Source organism: Convolutriloba macropyga, chromosome 5 (genome assembly GCF_964194025.1).
Source record: "Convolutriloba macropyga chromosome 5, txConMacr16.3, whole genome shotgun sequence".
NCBI lineage: Eukaryota > Metazoa > Xenacoelomorpha > Acoela > Convolutidae > Convolutriloba > Convolutriloba macropyga.
Window position 1 is genome coordinate 52,642,127 of NC_134472.1, and position 22,542 is coordinate 52,664,668.

General features: G+C 35.8%; 2 protein-coding genes across 2 annotated transcripts in view; one reads left to right on the forward strand and one right to left on the reverse strand.

Annotated features, from left to right (window-relative positions):
* Positions 1-22,542, reverse strand: part of LOC142339460 (uncharacterized) — a 105,949-nt gene that overhangs the window by 14,393 nt on the left and 69,014 nt on the right. Inside the window, exon 2 of the mRNA XM_075389499.1 lies at positions 3,928-4,215. Within this exon, the coding sequence (XP_075245614.1) occupies positions 3,928-4,207 (280 nt within the window). The 5' untranslated portion in view covers positions 4,208-4,215. The remainder of the gene's footprint in view (positions 1-3,927; positions 4,216-22,542) is intronic.
* On the forward strand, positions 5,138-22,341 carry LOC142339457 (uncharacterized). Its single transcript, XM_075389494.1, has 10 exons — positions 5,138-5,910; positions 11,662-11,874; positions 12,282-12,545; positions 12,804-13,704; positions 14,598-14,828; positions 15,154-15,373; positions 15,680-15,840; positions 21,278-21,469; positions 21,543-21,681; positions 22,071-22,341. The coding sequence occupies exons 1-10, from the start codon at positions 5,824-5,826 to the stop codon at positions 22,219-22,221; spliced, it is 2,559 nt and encodes an 852-aa protein (XP_075245609.1). The 5' UTR covers positions 5,138-5,823; the 3' UTR covers positions 22,222-22,341.

Genomic DNA, 22,542 nt, shown 5'->3' on the forward strand with positions numbered 1-22,542 from the left:
CAAGCATCTCGATGCTGAAAATTAACCGGAAGTTCCAAGATGTCAACAATCGATGTTTCTTTTCATAGTTATAAAGGAGGAAGTTAAAGTCGTAAAATCGAATTTGGATAATAAACCATCCTATGGTGAGGATTTTGTTAATCTTTTTTTTTGTTAAAAAGGTCAGCGCCTGAAAACATTACGTTTTTAATCAACTATTGAAAACATTACGCTCTTAATATATCTTTCGTTCAAGGGCGAATTCCCGCAGGAGCTTGAAAAAGCAGAAGTTTATTCTTTTGCGCAAATCGGGTTCAATTTAGATGAAAATAAATGCAGGTCTATTTCAATACTTATTGTTTGAAGCAAGGTTCATGAAAAAATTAAGTTCAACAGGGTGTACTCTTACTTTGAAACATTTTTTTTGTTTTATCATAGACAATTCAGATTCCGAAACAAACATTACAAAAAAAGAGGAACGTTTTCAGTTTTTTCTTGGATCTGAGGAAAGCTTTTGATACAATTGATCACAAAATGATGAAAAGAAAGCTAGAATGTTACGGTATCAGAGGAAAGGTATTAAAAATGGTTTGTATCATACCTCGAGCGTAGAGTGCAGCGTGTTCATTTGAACGGAGTTATCTCTAGCTGGGAAAAACTTAAATGTGATGTACCACCAGGATCTATTCTTGGTCCTCTTTTATTCACTATCTACATCAATGACGTAACTTTAGTCCTCAAAATGCTTGATGTTATTCTGTTTGCAGACGATAAAAATCTTACTGCTGTAGGAATGCAGGCAATTGAAGTTGAACAAGAATTAAAGAATATTAGCAAGTTGCTCAATTCAAATAAATTTGTGCTCAATTTAGATAAAACAGTACAGATGTCACTTTAGCAGCTAACGCCTCAGACAATTTCTGTTTTAACTTGAGGGAAACAGAAAAGGAACCAGTTTGTAAGTATCTAGGAATACTTGTTGATTCCAAGCTTTCTTTTGGAAGCCATATTGATCAAGTTAACAGGAAGTTAAGCAATGCGGCATTATCGCGAAACTGAGACATTTTGTGCCTAAGAAGCTGTTGATACAGTATTACGAATCAGAAGTTAGGCCTATTGTTCAATATGGAGTCTTAGTCTATGGCTGCTCTAATTACCCTTTGCTTCAGCCTATTTATCTTTTACAAAAAAATTTAAAGTTCATTTATTTCAAAAACAGAACCGATTCATGTGAGGATATATTCCGGAAGCAATCCATATTGACTGTTTATGATCTGCACATGCATGAATTGATTACATTTTCTCTGAAAGCAATCATTGCCCTTCATTGTTAAAATTTTTGTAATGACTTGGTAGTACCTTATACCACAGAAAGAGAAACTAGGGGGTCGGCAAATAAGTTAATCAAACAACCTTTATGCAAAAGAAAAAAAGAACGCTGTTCAATCAAATTTCGTGCAACAAAGTTATACAATAAACTGAAAAGCCTAGAAATTGTTCCGGCAGACTTTGAAGCGAAGACGTCAGGCGAAATTGCTAATTTTTGCCACATGTTGAAGTGTTCATTTTTAGTTTGCAATCACGAGCAAGATTTGTAATTGATTTTTAAGTTTTGTGCCACACTGCCTATCTCTCAAACAGTGTTAATTTGTATACTTTTTCTTTTCGAATTATAGTAATTGTTGTTTTATTTGTACTCAACTCCTGGGTAGACTGAAAAGTGGGCATCTATAGCCCCGTTGTCTCTCCTCTCCAATGCAATATATTGTGCAGTAAATTGTAATTTTTTTCATTGGAGAAATTAATTCCTTCTTTGTTTTCAACACTACTCTCTGAAAACTGTCCACTTATTTTCCTGTAGCTTCTTTGAATGTTTCATTAGCTATCTCAGCCGGTAAAAATTGTTGCTTTTCATTCAAATCCTTTTTGAAAACAACATCTCTTTTGCACGTCTCCGATTTTTCTGCTGCATTTAAAACGTTAAAACTGTATAAACAGCCTCAGCCTCATTAGTTTTGTTTCGCCTATCCAAAGCTGTTGTTGTAATCTGTTATTATGAGTAAAATTTCATTTTCATTATAGAACACGTAAAAGGGAGAGCGTGAAAAGCTGACATAAAAAAAAGAGAGAAAACCTCTTGAAGTTAGTTGGAAAACACGTATAGTGCCGAACCTTTACAAGCTATACAATAATCCAATACAAACAATTGACAAATAATACAGCACAAAAACAGCTCAAACGCAATTACGGAGCATTTTGAAAGCAAGCTCATAGTACACATTGGCTTGATTATAAAGAACAGAGCACTGAGATTTTATTAATTCTGCTGCTTTTGTTACATTTGTTCGTGTCATACTAATACACTTATTCTTTTTCTTACTACAACCTTCACCTTTATAACCTCTGAAAAGTTTAGATTGGTAACGCCACAATCCAGATTCTTTACCTTGTTTATTTTAGTGTTTATTTATTTGGTCGAAATGCAGAGTTTGGGAGTGTCTGTTTCGTTTCTGGAGGGATGTTTACAAGATCATCTCACAATTGTCAAATCCAAAACAGAAGCTTCACAGGAATTAATTCTTTTTCATGTTTTGACAACCGATTAACATTTTCTACACCTAATTATGGAACAAAATTTTGCTTCTGATAACATGGCTTAATAAACTTACTTGAAAAAAGGTATCGAACTTCAAAAATATTTCTACCTCTTTTTATCTAGGATTCTTTGCCACAGAAACCAACTTTTAAAAAATGCGTTCTGATTATTCGCACCAACATGAAAAACATCAGCATCTTTAAATCGATTGAACCTTTCTGCTACGACGATTCTGTTATCAATTTAATGATACTGACATAAACGGAAAAGATCCCAAAATTAATATTCAAAATCAAAAACTTAGGACTCTAATAATCAAGAATTAGGGCATATAAGTTTGGCACTACTTAGATGCACACTATTGATCTTTATCTGGTCAATGTTTATAAAACTTAAAGTTCAATAAGTGAGCTCAGAGGTCATTTTTTTAAGTCACGCAATTGACCTAAAAGCAGAAAAGACGTCACGCACACAAACTTTAACTGCAAAGCAGTAGAAGTTACTAAAGTCATGGAAAAAGTCAATTCCAAGAAGTCAGGTCGTAAGCATCATCGATGGAGACGACGAATTAAAAAACATAGCAAGACAAGTCCTGACGTACAATTCAAAGAATTTTCATTGACTAAACAAAAAAACTAGACCTAGAAGGAACTGTGGGTGGATTGGGAAAACCATTTCTAAAAAAACCAGATAAAAAAACAGCAAATCAAGGTCAAAATGGCGCATGTGAACAAAAAACAACAAGCGAGAAAGCGAATTTTTGTTTAAACACCGTTTTCTCACCCTACTTTAAAACTAGAGCAAAAATCACGCCGCAAAACCACTCGCTTTTTCGCTCCACTTCCTGTTTCGGTGTGACCAAAATCACTACTCCAATTTGACTTCAAAAATCATCGAAAAATTGTGAACAGATCTTAAAAAAAAGACAAAGACAGCGCCCCAATACAATTCAAATTCTTTGAATTGTAAAACCACGATGTCTCCAATAATAGCCGCTATCGCTTCGCGGCTATTAATAAAATCAGAGAATACAAAACTGAAGTCCTTTATTGGTCTTCAGCTTATTAGTAAAATCATAAAACATTTAACCATTGCTATATAAAATCGAGTAAAACTACCGTACATTGTCAATTAAAATTGCATAGTAAAGTGAAATCCAAAAACTCGCATCATATCATGTGATGTCATACAAATCAATCGCCATTTCTTCCTGCATTATGTGGTCTTGGGTTTTATGTCAAAATACATGTATGATGATACCTTCGTTTCTGCAATAGCCTTACATTTTAACGCCTTTCGTGATGTCAAATAGGGATGACGGAACATGCGATAGTGCAAAATTTTGAACGTACCAATTTTCTGTCCTCCGAGGTCGCTGCCGTGAGTTCCATCAACAGCTGCCCTCGCATTCTTCTCATTTGTGTACTGGACAAACCCGAATCCCTTGTGAATTGACAGCCCAGTTATTGGTCCAAACTTCTTGAAGAGTTTGTGGAGCTGCTCTTGAGTCACCGTCTCCGTCCTGAGGTTTCCAACAAACACGCGAGAGTCGGCGAGAACAGGGTTGTTTGTGTTAAAAGAGATGTTTGCCAATGCGCCAGACTTCGGTTTCATGGCCATCTTGGTCAACATTTTCAAACCTGAAAAGGGCAAAAATTTAAAAAAAATATACACACACTTATGATAGTAACAATTAATTACTTGAGTAATTGCTGGCCAGACAGCAAAAAATGAGTCACAACAAAATTGCGTGACATGTTGGCTTTCGAAAACTAAATTTTGTTGAAGGTATTCACACGTACGCTTAAATTGACTTTTTCTCGAAATTTTATTTTACCTTCAACCTTCCTTTGATATGCAAAATATATGTTTTTTTTTTGTTATCAGCCAAGCTTAACACCGCAGATGCCTGAACCATCAAAGAGGTATCAAACGGTACGCCAAGTTCGCTCCTCCTTTGTGCCGAAAATCCTGAAGAAAATTACAGCCATGGACAAACTGTCTCTTTATGCTAAATTGCGTCAGATACAAAAAACAAAGGCCAAGTGTTTTGAGGGCACATAAAAATGACATCAGAAAAATACATACACAACTACACGCTTCACGCACTGATAATTGGATCGAACCGAGCTGTGGTGAATTGTTACTTTGTGCTTTGGAACAATAAAAGTCACCCGTTTGGAAAATTAAGCAGTAGCCGGTTTGTAGTCACCGACAACACCAACAAAGCCGTCATTATTCCTTTGGTCTCAAAACCTATGTTATTGCTTTTGTATCAAAAATAGTGCAAAAACAATAACTGAACCCATTAAATATTGTTTTATTTCGAAAATAAAAGCCTTCAAACAATGCGCGATTCAGTTGAGTTTAATGTCACTTCTTAGAAAACGATATGCAGAATCTGAAATAACCCGAAATTTAATATGGGCGTGGAAAACGATGAGAAATTTTTATTCTTATCCAATTACTAAATCCTTAGAGTTCAATCTGTTCGAATTATATTTACATTGTTCGATTTATCGCAAAAGAATGAACTGTCAGCCAATCAAAAAAGCAACAAAGAACGATCGAGCTCTCCCGGGGCGCCAAATAAAAAACAACTTATATCAACACCTGATTTACTTCAAATTACTAGATCAGAAAAATCAGGTCAAAAACTCGCCACTATAATCTCCCAAATCGACAAACAGCAGTATTACCAAATTTTAGCAGCTAGTTTTTTTACTCCTTTGTAGGAAAAAACCCTTTCAATTACAACTACTAAACCTTTTATTAGTTTTGTTTCGCCAATCCAAAGCGTTTGTTGTAAGCTGTTATTATAGGTAAGTGTTCATTTTCATTAAAAAACATGGAAAAAGGGAGAGACTAAAAAGCTGACATCAAAACAAAAAAAAACAGAATACCTCTGAAGTTAGTTCGAAAACACGTACGGTGCTGAACCTTTACAAGCTATACAGTAATCCAATACAAACAATTAACAAATAATACAGCACAAAAACAGCTCAAACGTCATTACGGAGCATTTTGAAAGCAAGCTCAGAGTACACATTGGCTTGATTATAAAGAACAGAGCACTGAGATTTTATTAATTCTGCTGCTTTTGTTACATTTGTTCTTGTCATACTAATACACTTATTCTTTTTCTTACTACAACCATCACCTTTATAACCTCTGAAAAGCTTAGATTGGTAACGCCACAATCCAGATTGTTTACCTTGTTTATTTTAGTGTTTGTTTATTTGGTCGAAATGCAGAGTTTGGGAGTGTCTGTTTCGTTTCTGGAGGGATTTATACAAGATCATCTCACAATTGTCAAACCCAAAACAGAAGCTTCACAGGAATTAATTCTTTTTCATGTTTTGACAACCGATTAACATTTTCTACACCTAACAAGGCGGCTCGGTAATGTGCAATGGCACATAAGGTTCCGACCCCGCCCATCCACAATTTTGTGGATGGGCGACCAAATGAGGAACAGATAGAAAAACCCAAAAATTATTTTTTGCGAATCCCAAAAAAGCCCAAGTCTTTTTCAAAAAATTCTGTATGAACGATAAGATAACCTCCAAAACAAATAACTCAGTGGAGTAAAAATTGATGCATTAGATTGCTGTAATATGTCAATATTAAGAAAGCGAGTCAAAACGAACAGCAAAATCAAACAACAACAACAACAACAAACATTAATTATATCAAAAAATTTATGTCCCTCTTAAAAACTAAATTTAATAACAAAGTCAGCATACCGTCAGATAAACCTGAAACTAAACAAAAATAACTTAAAAATCACCAGAAAACATATGCGACCAGTCCATAGAAAGGTTGGGTAACAATTATACAAAAAAGAACAAAAACAGAAAAGTAAAAAAAATTAACTTATTTTTTTGAAACAATTAACTTCAAAGTAATAAATACCATTAGGAATAAATTAATATTACCACAAATTTGCGATTACCACTGCTTCTATAGAAGGGCATTAGGACCTGACCTTATTCATTTTATAGAGCGGCTAAAAAGAACAACAAAGAACAAACAAAATTTAAATTGAAACTTGCCAGAAAACGCTGTCAAAACCGTCAAGCCAAATTTTGGCACTCAAAATATATTTGATTGCGCCTTCTTTAAAAAGCTATAATGTAGTACGTGGCCATTCATTAGTAAGACTAGGTAACAAGTAGACAAAAAAGCGGAGTGCTAAAGTATGTAATACTTTTATTTTTTTTTTCGAAACAAAATTACATTCAATGTCATGAAAGGCATTAATTACAAAAAGAGCTATTTAAATATCGTCGTTTTTTCATGAAAAAGAAACCCTCGAGACCTGTAATTATCCAGAATATTTCTTGCATCTACAAAAAGAACGTCAAATATGACAAAAATCAAATTAATTTAATTTTTTTTTGTGAAAAAGCGGTGTCGAAGCCAGTAAGGTCATAACAAAATCTTTAAAAAAAAGATTTTTGGACACTAATCCCTTTTATTCCCTTGACACCCATAATGTCATATTTGACCTGTAATCAACTAACGAGATTAGGTAACAAAAAGAAACAAAAAGAACAAAATTGCGAAGTTAAAAAAGTTATTTTTTAATTTTGGAAAACGATGGGTTTGAAAGTCATAAAAGCCATCAGCTATCTGCTAATATCAGAATATCAGTTTTTCTATTCTTCCATGAAAAGCCAATGAAAGCTATCACTAAACAGGAAATTTCATACGACCGAAACGACAAAGTATAAATGACAGTTAAGACAAAATTAAAAAATTCAATTGATTTCTTCAAGAAAGAGGCGTCGAGGCCATTAAAACGATGATTTATATCTTTCAAGATTTTAATATGTTCAATTGTGTTTTAATTTGAATGCTAATAAGGTGACATGAGAACTGTCAATAATGTGATAATGTGACAAAATTAGAAAACATGAAAAACTGGCAAATATCAAAACAAACAAAAATCTAAAATCTTGTAGTATCAAAGCCAGAAAACAATAATTTCAGGCTTAAAACTGCAACCGAGAATAAATGTTAACTCAGTAGAAAGAAGAAGCAGTCTTTTTTTGCTGACACTAAGCTGGAAGTTGAACAAATTAAGAAAAAAATAGAGGAAAAGTTAATTAAGCCATTATTTATTGAAAAGTCAATTATTTTTAAAAAAAAACGACCATAAACTTTCAATTAAAAAACTAAATGAATTAGCCTGGAGCTGTTTCGCAAGCGAATTGGTTGGACCTATCACTCCTGAGCTTTGATTTGATATGTTCTGTTCTTTATTATTAAAAAAAGTCTTTTTTTTTTAAAAAAAAGACCGACTGATTACAACCCGATTTTTTTTGGATTGTAACAGTCCAAGAATGGCCCAAAACTACCCCTGTTAATACTTATTGTCCGTTAAGAACAATTGATTTTTCAATGTTGTAGATATAGATAATTTCTGAGTTGAAACTCAAAATAAATTTTGCATTTTTGATAATCAACGAGTAAAGTTAGCAAAAAACGGCAAAGTTTTAACTACAAGGCACTCTCTGCGGACTCTGAAGTAGAAATAGCCCCCCTCTGAGTCTACCAAGATTGTATGAGTGTTGTTTGGGGGTGTACTGTAGGCAAATTTAATCAAAGTGGACTAAAGTAGCTTATTTCGTGCTGTTGTTGATGAAAAAGGCTAAATTTTGAAATGTTTATCCAGATTTTTTGACCAAAAAATTAAATCAAAACAATCAAAAATGCTTGTTCGTCTTCAAAAATGAAATCAAAGACACTATTCTTAAAAATTATAACAAATTTTAGCAAAATTGACGAAAATTTAGGCAAAAATTCCGGAAAATGTGAATAAAAACAACGTGAATTCACTCTTCTTTTCTCAGAAGTTTAAGCCTCGATAACTCCCTGTAGAAAACGAAAATTAAAAAAATCTTTTTAATTCCATATTCTACGCTGGACGAGCTTTCTAATGATACCAGTCTCAACTCTCTACGATGAATATATCGAGCGGCGAAAATTCACTGAACAAAAAAAAAAAACCCAGTTGAGTATATAGTTCCTCCCCCCTCAAGAGGGTCGGAACAATTATGGAACAAAATTTCGCTTCCGATAACATGACTTGATAAACTTACTTGAAAAAAGGTATCGAAATTCAAAAACATTTCTACCTTTTTATATCTAGGTTTTGTTTGCCACAGAAACCAACATTTAAAAAATGCGTTCTGATTATTAGCACCAACATGAAAAACATCAGCATCTTTAAATCGATAGAACCTTTCTGCTACGAAGATTCTGTAATCAATTTAATGATACTGACATAACGCTAACGTAAGATGGATGGGTTTTTTACAGCAAAATTTTTATCGAAACAGTTTTTAATTTTCTTTTACGGACAAGTTCGGGTTAAAAAAATGTGCTTATATATAGAATACATATCTGGATGAACCCAGAACGAACCACTGAAATCTTGTGCAATTGATTCGAATTCCTTGACAACAGTTTATAACTATCAGGTTTTCAAGAGGTACGTCAGATGAGCTTCACAGCTTGTTTAGGTGGCATCCCTTTAGCACATTAAAACTTTACTTTCCAGAAAAAATGAACAAGTAAGCATGTATGTCCCTCAGTGACTAACCAACCAAAAACTTTGTCAAAAAGATATTGACCATCAAAAAGATTTGAAAATTTGATGTGCTAAAATTTTGAGCCGGTTTGAATCCAATTTTTCAAGATCTGAAAGAAGAAAGGCATCTTGATTTGCAAAAATTATAAGTCTTCGTCAGGCTCAACCAGATTTAGTTTCCAATTGCTGCATTTTTATACTGGACCTATCTTTATAACCAAACTAAGGTTGCGTGCGTGGTATTGACAAGTAGACACGTTTTTAACATCAATGAATGAGCAAGGTGATCTCTTTGCCGCTTCTTCAACAGTTTTCTTCATAAGTTCAAGAACGTACAGGTCAAAAATGGTGAATACGCAGTGTTTCCTATAGAAAAAATCAAGACTCTCTGTCCGTTTTGGATGAACGATGGCTGTCACAATATTTCGTTGTCACATGTCAACTTTTCCTTTTTTTTGGTTGTAAAGCCATAAATCAGAAGTCCGCATAAAATCACGGGTTTAGCAAAGTACACTGTCGAACTGTAATGGTAAAATTGTTCTCCAATTAAGATCCGAATTTTTACAAAAATACATCTCCTGAGATTTCTTAGAATTAACGCAAAGTTTGTCATTTGAATCATATCGCCGCCGTAATATCAGTTTTGATACTTGATTCAATGTCTTTTCCTCTACAAAGTATATTCGTATAATCGGCAAACTGTCATTTCCGATTTGCGGACCATTTACAGATATTCAGAACAAAAGAGGCCCAAGCTCAGAGCCTTGTGGGGCACCATATTTGATATCTCTGCTCTCAGAGGTTTTGGAAGTATATATTGTTGAGCGCTGTTGAGACAGGACACAATAAGACTTTTCAAAGGGCCTCTAACACCAAAGTATGTTAATTTGTTGATCAAAATTTTGTGGTCAATGGCATCAAAAGCTTGAGTTATATCAAGGAAAACCACGGTATATATCAAGGAAGCACATGTTTTTTTTTCTATCCCAAGAAATCGTTAAGTTTTCACTTAATTCAGATATAGCATGGACGTTTTTGGAAACGAAGCTAACCATTCATTCTGAAAAAAAAATTTTCGAGAATTTTGCTAAAGGCTGGTATCAAATTTAAGGTCCTTTTGTTTTTGGTTGCATCGATGATCCCTTTTATGCAGTGCCAAGTCTTTTGCAAATTTGAGAAACCGAGGAAAACTATAGCTCTTTATGCAATAATTGAAAATGTTTCTAGCGGTTCAACTATTACAGGTAAGCATAACTGAAGGTGGTACTGATTTCATCAAAAACCTTTGAAGTCTTTCAAGTTTTTTGAAGGTAAAAATTCCAGTACTTTTGTACTATGAAACTTTCGAATTTTGCTTGTAGCTTCTGTTCTTAAGGACACATTTGTGAGAACATTGTGATAACATTGTGAGAATAAATTTCATAGCGAGAAAAGGTACCTATGATCTTCAATTTTTGCTCTGAGGTGTCGGGGGAACAAAGAACAAAATAAAGCCCAAAAAAAATTCCGGATTTTCTAAAAGCGGTCGTTAAACAAAAAAAATGTACCCTTTCACTCTTTTGCTTTCTTTTAATGAATAAATCGTAAAATAGTAAAATCTAAAAATCGTATCCCAAGTTTCTAGAAATTGGAATGTTTTCGTAGCCTTTCAGTTAAAAAGATGTGTGTGCAAGGTCTTTCAGTGTGCAAGGTCTTTCAGTTAAAAAGACCTTGCATTTGTGAAACATTTCGATCGATAATGATTGTCAAGGATAACAGTGTGATAATTGCCGAGAAAGGGGCACTTCTAGACCGCACTAAAAGAAATGGTTAACACTTTATCAAAACTAAATTAATGGTAAATTTCAGTTTCCAGAAAGCTTTAAAAATAACTAATTTGCCTCCTAAATGGTGATATAGTTAAAAATGAGCACATCAGATCCAAAAGTTATCCAGAATCAATCGGAAAACTGATTTTTTTGTTTTTTATGCGAAAGCAGTTGCATTTCATAAAATATTGAACTTCGAAACAGCAAAAAATGGTGTCAAATTGCTTTGGCGATCCATTGTAACATTGCGAGAATAAGTTTTATTGCGAGAAAATATTGTACCTATGTCCCACATTTTTTGCTCTGAGGTGACTGGGGAACAAAGAACCCGCCTTCACACCGTGAAATTGGCTCCTCAACAGTTTCGGTAAATCCAATACTAGTAAAACTTGAGGCTCTAAGAGAGCTGCTCAGCCACTTAGTGCCCACTGAGCTTTAGGTCAAACAAACAAGGGTCAAACGAACAAGAGTCAAACGAACAATAGGTCAGCCGAAAAATCGCACAAAAGATTACCTATAATTGCACGCATAAAAAGACCCATATAGTTGCTTCGAATAATAAATCTCTGCTTTTCATGGTATAAATGACTGCCTGATTAGGTTATTTAGTTTGGGACTCCCACAATTTGTCGCTTTCCCATTTAAGAATAGAAAAGAATTAATATTCGTCTAATTTGACTCAGAATGCCTTATCAGCCACAGGAGGAGCTAACTTATTACAACTGCCACCCACGGGAATTGATCAACTTCCTGGTTCCCATGCTAGCCGAACAGAGACGAGGGAGCCAGTACGAGAACCATTGCACTTGAACATGTTTGAGTTGATAGAACAGGTGGTGAAACCGCAAACAGAAGCAAAACAGCTGCGATTCGTTGAGTTGCATCACGGAAAGGTGAGTACCGCTGACTGTTTCTGGCGATTGAGCACACAGCTACAGCCCTCCTGAGAAACCAAATGTCAAACACTATCCTGAGTAAGCTAGTAATCAATATCAACTGGTTTCTCAGATTCAGCATCACTGATAGAAAATGGATAACTTTCATTGCTCCACCTACAGAATATGACCATATGTAATTACTACTTCTAATCTGAGCTTAGAAAATTGTAGTGGCCTTAGTTACAAGAGCTTAGCAAATTGTCCATCAGGATCATCATCAAAGGAAAATATAGTAGTTTTCACAGAGGCTTCTAAAACTTCTTCAGATAGTAAGATACCCAATGTATCCTTTGATAGTCGACGCTACTCCATTGAAAATCTGTGCTGAAATTCCCTGCAAGAAATAATCATTTATACCAAAGGTGGACCCTGCAGGAAAGCCATTTGTAAAGGAGGCAAACATATTTGTATCATATCCCTGGAACGCCGACGTCAAGGAGGTACTCGAGTGTCTTCTCGACTTCGCTTCCAGTCACAGTAATCCTCTGGCTAAGCTGGGTAAAGACTGCTACTTCTGGATGGACTGTTTCGTCATCAACCAACATTCACAGAATTTCACAATGAGCATTGACATGGTGGAGGATTACATGGACAAAACCATCAGAGGGTGTGGCCATATGCTACAGGTTGGTAGAACAGCATCACTGCCGCAATCATCTTTTTACCTTCTGATCTTTCTAAATCTTCCCCGAGCCAACAAGAAGACTCAATTTAATCACCGTGACAACTTCGTAACTTAGTCCAATTTATTAACGATACCTGTCATCCATGCTTAATTCTTAACAAACAGTTAATGATAATTCAACAAAAAGAGTTTCACTTTTAGCGATTTGAAAGTGGTATAAACGTCGAATGGAGCCACACTTTTGCAAATGTCGTTACAGGTTCTCACTAAATGGACATCGCCAGTTGCTTTCAAACGTCTGTGGTGTGTTTGGGAGTGTTTCATATCTGACAAAGGCCAGGTTCCAGTTTACTTCGTCCAGCCTCAAGAAGAGGAAACTCTACTACTCCGAAGCCTCTTGGAAAAAGGAATTGGGTCTTCGAACCAGATTGCAAACGAGTATTTTAAAGTGGACACCCGACAAGCGACAGCTACACTGCCTGAAGATAAAAAACTGTTAGAAGAAGCTATCGAACACTACATTGGGTTCGCTAAACTAAACGAAGTCATCAAACAGCAATTACGACAACATTTCATTGACACCTTGAAAATAAAACTAGAAACGAACCCAGAATTGAGCAGTGATCCTGTTCAATTAGCTCACTATGGTGGCCTTATTTCATCCCTAAGTATTTCAGACACCACATTCCTAATTGAACTTTTTCAGAAGTGCCTTCGACTTTTCCAGGAAATGGGAAAAGATCAGTGGAATCCCGACACTGTCATGTGTTATACTAATTTAGGAGCCGTTTGTCGAGAAGGAAACTTGACGGACGAATCTTTAAAATACCTATTCCAAGCTTTAGATTTGGAACAGAAACGGATAGTTGTCGAGAGACGAAAAGTAAGCGTTGTGCTTGCCGATATCTACTACGAAATTGGGGGCACGTACATCAAGAAAGGCAAATATCGAGAATCTCTTGATGTTCTACTGAACGCAAACGCTATTTATGAGCAGATTGATGACGACATTGAGCAAACAATGAAAACACAGAGAAAAATAGCCTGGATTTATAACAGAATGGGAATGTACCAAGTGGCTAAGAAAGTTTATTCTGACATTGTGGAATTCGCCCCTGAACCCAACTCAATTCCAGTAGCACTAGCCAGATCAGCACTAGGTAATAGCAGCAGAATTCATTTGGAAATCTACGCAACTATTAATTAAAAACTAGTAACCTTGTAAATTAAAGAGCCAAATTTCAACTGGCAACCAGCAAAAAGGTAAAATATTTCAAACTTTTTGATTAAGCGCTGCGAAATTATTGACCGAACACGCAAAATGAGACCCTTATCAGTCCTGGCTCGTAACATTTGTTGAATAAAAATTTAAACTAGAAATGATATATGCTCAAACAACACTTAATAGTATTTTTTTTCGATGAACAAATTCAATTAATATATGGCTTGGTAAGATAATCTTAGTCGACTTTATTAACTCATTGACATGCCATTAATTATCAGTTTAAAGTCATAATCCAATTTTGGAATCACAGCAACACTCGCATTAATGGCCACTCGTCACTCTGATGATTTATTATGTGAATCAAAATCCACACAATCGGGTTTTCAATTGGATTAGTAGAACCCACACTATCGGGTTTTCAGGTGGAATAATAAAAACCACAAAATCGGTTTTTCACTTGGGATACTGGAACCCCCACAATCTGATTTTCAATTGGGATACTCTTAACTGGCGGGATAAGGATTCGAAGATTAGCTCGCGTTTCATATGTGTCTATAATCTCGCATCCCAGCAAGGCAAACTTAGTATTGCTAAAAGTTAGCAAGTCTTGGGCTGATGTCAACAGGCTACAGCTTAAAGTAGAACCTACTAAGTCCTTTAGAAAAAGAAGATGGACAAATACCCGAAAGGATCGAAACAAAATATTTGCAAAAATTTTATGATTCCGCACTCATTTTCACAATTACAAGAAATAAGGACAGCCAAACAGTAGCACTGGAATAATTTTTTGCAAAAAAAAAACGTTCTAATAACGCCTTGATATTTTAGGGGATGTTTTGGTGAACGAAGGCAGTCACTACTTTGCAGCCAAAGAGGTCACAAAGGCCATAGAGACAATGACAGAGTTCATGGGACACGAGTCGATATTGGTGGCAGAGGCATACAACAAAAGGGGCGAGATATATCGGCAGCAAGGCAAACTTCAGGAGGCCTCGGCTGACCAGATCAAAGCACTGGATATACTCCAGCACATGTTTGGAAAGGATCACCCCAAAACAGGCAAGCTGCTTTCTGGTCATGTTTGTCAAAACTTAACAAGAAAATTGCAAGGAGCACCTATCGGCAACTTTAACTTAAGTCAAAAAAGTTCAGGTACAGTTCAAAATCTAACAGTGGCAATTCATGAGACATTACAATATCAGAAAGGAGAAAAGATATGAGAAAGGAAACCATAGTAGAAACCTCAACATATTAATTGCACGCAATAGATGAAGTTGCAAATATGGCGCAAATCTGCTTTAAAATTGCCCAGAATCAACAACGCCTTCCTTTTATGATTGAACATGTGTGTATTTTTATAAAACGAAAAATTAGCCTATTTCAGGTCGAACCCTTGGCTACCTTGCGTCAATCAAAAACACGGCTGGAGATTTTGAAGCCTCTCTAGATGGCTTCTACAGTGCATTGGATGTGCTGAAGGGAGTGAGTGCAGAAGACATGTCTGGTGAACAGGCCAATGTGCACTGCAACATTGCAGGCGTCTTCCTCAAGATGAAGAAGCATGACAGAGCACTTGAATGCCTCACTCATGCCTTATCACTCAGGTTAAAGTCATCACTATTTTCATTTGCAGGACAATAAATTGTTTCAACTGATATGGAAAAAACCATTACAGAACGACATGATACATTTTAAATATGTGAAATAAACGTTTTAACAAAGGCAGTGGAGAGGTCTCTAAAATTTACCCTTCTTCATCATGAACTTTATACTCATAAAATGAACGTATGCGAAGAATAAATGTGATGAGTGATAACAATAAACTGTGATTGAAAAGATCCAAATTTAAAGAATGGAGCGCTAATTAAATTAGACATTTGAACGCACTTCCACGATTGGTTCCTTTACAGGAGCAAGCTCTTTGGAGACGAGCATCCAAACATCTCTCCCATTTTCTTTGACATTGCCAAATGCCACTACGGACTACAAGAACGCAAAGAGGCAGTCACATTCTGCGGGAAGTGTCTGGAAATAGAGCTGCGATCTTTAGGAGACAAGCATCCTCAAATAGGTGAATTTCACTAGAAAATCAATTTGTCAGTCATTATTCAAGACTTCAGGTGACTCATTTGAAACAACAATTAACACAGATTTGGAATAGATATCTACTATCGAAGCTAATCATTAAGAGGCTCATTAATATGCCTCGGCACAATGCTCTGACTCCACTCATCCACATTCTTGACTTAATTGATTACCAATTGAAGCAGATATAGGCTACCTTAAAAAAGTTAAAACTTGTTAATTTTGATAGAATCTTACAAAGGCAAGTAATTAACCAAAACTGACTAACGTCGGAGCGAATTGCTCTCAAATGGCCGGCAAGCGGTTGGCTTCGTCAAAAGCTAGCTACGGTTTAATGAAGCTAGCTTTAGTTTAATTGAAGGGGTGTGCGGTGAGCGCAGAGGGAGGCTGTGGGGGGATGGGAGTTTTAACAACTGCCTTTCACACCATAGGTATAAGTCTCCAAAACAGTTCCCGTGAATCGTTATCGAAAAGATCCAAATTAAGCTAAAGCGGGAGTGCGATATAGCACGCAACATAGTAAAAAAATAGCACACGCGCATGGGGCGTAAAAGTTATATACTCTAAGCTGGGAGCCGAAACAGAATAGATCCCAATAATTAAACGAAATTAATTGCTATAGGAAAGCTCGTATTTTAAAATGAGGTGCGCATAAGGAAAGGGTGAGGATGGGTACAAGAACCTCAGATCTCCCTAAGGGCATTAATAACTCTAAGAGAAATTAATGCCCACTGGTCGCTCCCTGTTTATCCCGTTTTTGACGGCGACAAGACAAATGGGTCAGACCAAACATTAGTCAAGCGAAAAATCGCATAAAAAGACCAACAGGAGAAATATATTTGCTACAAACTTCGTTTGAGAGCAATTAAAAAACATACCCGGCAGATTGCCGGAAAATAGCCGCCGTTGATTCCAATAAGCATGACTGGGATTGAAATAACAGAAGATATTGAAAAAAAAAGATTTTCGTACAAAAACATTTTTTTAAGTCCGATTTATTTTGCTACAGGGGCTACTATCAATAACAATCAGCATTAGAGAGAGGTAACTAATGCTTATAGGACCGACGTTCAAATAGCGGGCATCTAAAATTGGGCTTTATGGGTTTATCCCGTTTCTATTTCTGACTTCAATTTTTTATACTGACTGTTCATTTTGAATTGCTTTGCTGAGCAACTGATGTTCAAAATCACTTTTAGCAGAATGAGAGAAGAGAGAAACTAGCCTAGAGAAGTCAAAAAGATTTCACGCAAAATGTTGAAAAGGCGGCAAAATGAGGTAACGCGAAACATTTTTTTATTCGACGAAGTAAAAAAAAAAAATAGGAGCGCTATAATAGCCGGCTGAGAAGATGAGGGCGGCTATTAAAAAACATACCCGGCAGATTGCCGGAAAATAGCCGCCGTTGATTCCAATAAGCATGACTGGGATTGAAATAACAGAAGATATTGAAAAAAAAAGATTTTCGTACAAAAACATTTTTTTAAGTCCGATTTATTTTGATGGCATTTCGTAGTTGAACATACTTCTGTTTCTTAGAGAGAGGCTACAGGGGCTACTATCAATAACAATCAGCATTAGAGAGAGGTAACTAATACTTATAGGACCGACGTTCAAATAGCGGGCATCTAAAATTGGGCTTTATGGGTTTATCCCGTTTCTATTTCTGACTTCAATTTTTTATACTGACTGTTCATTTTGAATTGCTTTGCTGAGCAACTGATGTTCAAAATCACTTTTAGCAGAATGAGAGAAGAGAGAAACTAGCCTAGAGAAGTCAAAAAGATTTCACGCAAAATGTTGAAAAGGCGGCAAAATGAGGTAAAGCGAAACATTTTTTTATTTGACGAAGTAAAAAAAAAAAAAATAGGAGCGCTATAATAGCCGGCTGAGAAGATGAGGGCGGCTATTACACATTTAATATCAGTGAGATCAAATTTCTTTATTCCACAGTAATGAACACTACAATCAACGAAACGACAGACAAAGCCAACCTTAGTGTATTTAGTAAAAAAAAGTATACAATTTATTTTTACTAAATACAAAATATGAGATCAACAAACTCATCTCTATCCCGCCTTCAATCTAAATCCTAAACAGTAATGTCTTTCTAGTAACAACCCATTATTATTAAGCTTGCATGGCTCCTAGTTCTTTTCAATTAGATTTTGCATTCTCCATTAAGATTTTTAAGTGAGCGCAAAGGTCAATAAATGAACTCACATAAATCTGTATAGAGAATGCAAATCAGATCAATTCTAAATAGAGGTCGCCAATGCTTCAAAAACCAAGACGTAAGCTATGACTGAGGTAAGTCACGTCAAGTTTGCCTATGGAACTCATTAATTAAATGACTGATAAACAAACTGGTTATCAAATCATTTAAACTCAGATGTGCGAAAAAAGAAAATGATTACAGATTTTCAAGTTTCGCAAAACGGTTCAGTGTCAAAATTCTTAAAAGAAAGTATCATAAACAAAACAAATACTCCACGTTACTGGAATACACGACAAGTGGGAAAAAATGAACAGAAATTCTCATTTAATTTTTACATATCTTTTTGAAAAGCTTCAATTGCTTCAATTTAAAAACAACGATATGTTTTAAATGTCAACTAACTCATACCAATTAGCTGAAGAAACCAAACATCTATTGAAATGCGACTAACAGCAAAATTAGGAAAATCGAGCTTCAGCAAAATCAAATTGGTTCGAAAACAAATGGCCTTTCCGTCGTAACACTAGCGAAGAAGAGAATCACAAAAAAACTTAAATGATTCTCCATCAAAAGGCTGATCAAATTTATTACTGTTGGAAAATAGGCTAGCAATAAAAGCAATCTAAGGCAAATCAACAAAATTTCACTTATCATTCAAACAAATCAAATTAAACATAGCTGGCAGATTGCCAGAAAATAGCCGCAATAGCTTCGTAGATCTGCAGTCTCAAAAAAACAGTAAAGACAGACCAAAAAAACGTCTTTTCATTGCAGGCTGATATGTTATATTTTGATTAAAAATCTCTGCTGCCTCTATTGCTGCTTTTGCTGCCTCTATTAGCTGCTCTCAAATAACTTTCATTTCACGTGTGACCAAAAATTTAATCACGTGAACGAACTAAAAAAAACTCACTCCACTAAGAGCGAAAAATGAGGTCAAACTCGCGTTTCAGTTGAAATTGCATGAACGATTGAACAAAAAGTGGCTGTGACGTCATATGGTCGTAACAAAAATTCGCTATAAACGAAATAAAAAAAAACAAGAGAAGGCCAATAATAGCCCTAGCTATCGCTGTGCGGCTATTAAAAATAACCAAAACCAATCAGAAATTTAAAAACTAACTATATTATTTAATGGCAAGCATTCAGGACTTCCTCCTAATGAGATAATCTTTGACAAAACTTATCTCGGCAAACGATTTCCTAAACAGATGAGATTGACTACACAAAAAAATCAATCGTGAGGGGCAAATCTTTTCAGAAATCTCGAAGTCTTTTGAGTAAAGTTTAAATTAAAAACCATTGTCTGTCAAATGGACACGGTCAGACGTTTAATTTATGCCTCCTTACATAACCAAACTAACTTGTCTTCAATCAGCCTATTTGAGAGCAAAATAGATATACTAGGAAAATTAAAACACTCAAAACTCAGTATATTTCGAAACTTTACCAAATCAAATAGCGTCAAATACATAGTTACTATTAGCTATCAACTGAAGAACACAATTTTGATTGATATATGCTGGAGTATTTAACCATAAACGCAAAAATAACAACAAAGGTCACAACCCAAAATTCACTTAATTTTAAGAAAAAGAATTGGTATTTGTTATAATGGTCATAAAAACATTTCACTATGAACTCAAACTATTAAAAGGTTTATTTGTGACACTATAGCAATCAGTTAGTTTCCTCACTAAAGCAAAGATGTTGTGATAAAACTACAGAAAAAACAACCATAAGTCTTTACCGACCATTATACAAATTCAGAAATTTTGAAAGAAACAGTTTCAAAGTCATCAACACCATAATCTAATTGAGAACACTATAGAGGTGAGCGATTACATCTAATTGGAACTTCGATGAGATTGTCATAGCTCTTCGAAGAAGACAAAAATTTTAACAGCTCAATTCTACTAGCAGGCCCTCAAAACCATAAGAAAATCTTTTACACGAACAGAAGCTGTAAAAGAAGTAAAGGTTTCTGTTTCGCACCAACTTGGGCTCGAACCCATGCCCCTCATTTAACAGCCATAGGTCTCACCACTTAAGCTATCTATGCGTATTGCATTTTTCTTTTGCTCTTGATGCAGCAAATTTCTGGACAATGGCGTTTGTGACTTGCTTGTTATTGCTATACGGCATGCTTAATGAGCGCAAAACAAAGGTGCATATTAGCAGCTTAAAAGTGATGGTAAATCGCGTCTCAAAACTCATTTATTACGCTAGGTTGCAAGATTAAAGACCCCTAAAATATGTTACGATAGGAGCACTGTTGACCATTGTGCTCAGTTGCGACTGATAGTTACTATAAAAGAGGCAGATTAGACAATACGATTAAAACTGCTCAGAACTTAGTTTCATAGCAATTTTATGGGTAATGATAATAGAACAAAATTTTCAAACTTCAGATTAGAAGTGCTCCATCTTACGAACTGTGCTATAGCCACTACAAACCACCGTTTCTCACAATCACTTTTATCTTATCAATAAACATATTTCAGATTGAGAGCAAATGAGATTACGCTCAAATTAAAAAGTAAAGCGTGAAAAACTTAGAGGAAAACTAAGAGTGTTCTAGATTAGCGCAGAATTTGTAAAACTAAAACTTTGCAAAAAATACACACATTTACAATAAATACTTCAAGATTCGTTCGGAAGCAATTCAAAAATACGTAGTACCCAGGTCAGTAATTCCTCCCTCTGGGCGAGCGTACTTTCAAGCCCTCTTAGCCTCGTGGTAACTGCACCTGACTAACAGTCTATTGTCTCAGGTTCGGTTCTCACCCATCTACTTTGAGCCTTTTAGGTCATTGACCTCTCTCGATATGTTCGCTTAACCATGCTTCTCAAAGCGGCTCTTAAACATGCGCTTCGAGAGGCCCCCTAAACATGCAAAAATTTTGTCCCATTTCGGAGTTCACGCGTTTAATATATAGGATACTCTACGCTCGACGGGCTTTCTTGTGATACCACTCAAAACTCTACGATAACCCTATCGATCGGCCAAAATTCACTGACCAAAACAGTTCAGCATGTAGTTTCTACCAACCCCCCCCCCCCCACTCCCGCCACCACCACTAAATGTGGGGTCGGAACAAATATCCAAATTCTATAACCGAGTCAAAAACAGTCCTACTGTAGGCTCAAAAACGCTTGAAACTGACGACTGCATGAACTCATGTTAACTATTTGATTTTTTAAGGAACAACTTTCTGTCTCATGGGCGACATTTACCGCGAACTGAAGAAATATGAACCAGCCCATGAAGCCTATAGTAACGCGTTCCAAATCTGGTCTCAAACTCTCAAATACAATCACCCGCACCTTGAAAAGTTGAGAGCAACAATCGACGAAACACTGATACTTGTTAACGCAAAAGAGAAAAGACGCCAAGGTAAACTGATGAAATGTCTTGAATTACTGGTAACATGTTGATTGCAGCTAAAATCCCTTTTAATTTCCTTTAGAACTGATGGAGGCGGCTAAGCCATCAATGAATAACCAGATCAAAATGAGCGGCATTCTCAGACCATCGGCTCACTCGGTCTTCTATGCCATCGCTAAGTTATACGACAGTCACGAACACTCACAAGAAGCAGCTGCAATGTAAGACACTTAAATCTGTAACCATCGAGTGTTGACTGTACATTTTAGGACGCACAGACTACCTAAGAAATCAACCCCATGTGCACCTACGATATTAGGGTATCCATCAGTGTTTTATGCAAATTATGTGTACGCTAATAAATTATTTGTTGCCATATAGCACGCGACATAGTAAAAAAATAGCACATGCGGCGTAAAACTTATATACTCTTTAAGCTGGGAGCCGAAACAGAATAGATCCCTATAATTACACAAAATTAATTGCCATAGAAAAGCTCGTATTTTAAAATGAGGTGCGCATAAGGAAAGGGTGAGGATGGGTACAAGAACCTCAGATCTCGCTAAGTACACTCAAACACAATGATATAGAACCACATTTGTTTCCTTAGGTACAGACGTTTCCTGAGAAGTGTACAGTATGCTTTACCTGGCGAGCATCCACGAGTAATGACTGCTAAATCCAGAATTCGAGATATCAGTCAGCCAGAAACGCAAAATGAGTCAGTGATGGTGAAGCCCAGATCCTATGTAGAGAGTTGAACTAAAACTATTGATAAAAAATTAGCAATTTATACACATTACGCATTATGAAAAGTAATCTGATTAATCTCCATTTGCACATTATTCTCCATTTGCTGACTATTCTCCATCAAAAAATCAGTCATTTTTTTTATACAAAGTTGAGAAATAGTTTGCCAGCATAGCTACGATTAGATCGATGATAAATTGATAGAGGAAAACGCACCAGGCAGTGAAGCAATGAATAAAATTCAACAATCAGGGCATCAGAGAATCAAAAGGCTCATTTGGTCTCGTACTTAATCATCTTCCCCTTCAAACGTGGATAAACATCCACATGCA

Bases quoted from the DNA above. Each gene is read 5' to 3' on its own strand.
- LOC142339457 (XM_075389494.1), top strand. From the start codon at position 5,824: ATGCAGAGTTTGGGAGTGTCTGTTTCGTTTCTGGAGGGATTTATACAA. The intron at 15,374-15,679 runs GTTAAAGTCATC...GTTCCTTTACAG, and splicing joins ACTCATGCCTTATCACTCAG to GAGCAAGCTCTTTGGAGACG. The intron at 21,682-22,070 runs GTAAGACACTTA...TTGTTTCCTTAG, and splicing joins TCACAAGAAGCAGCTGCAAT to GTACAGACGTTTCCTGAGAA.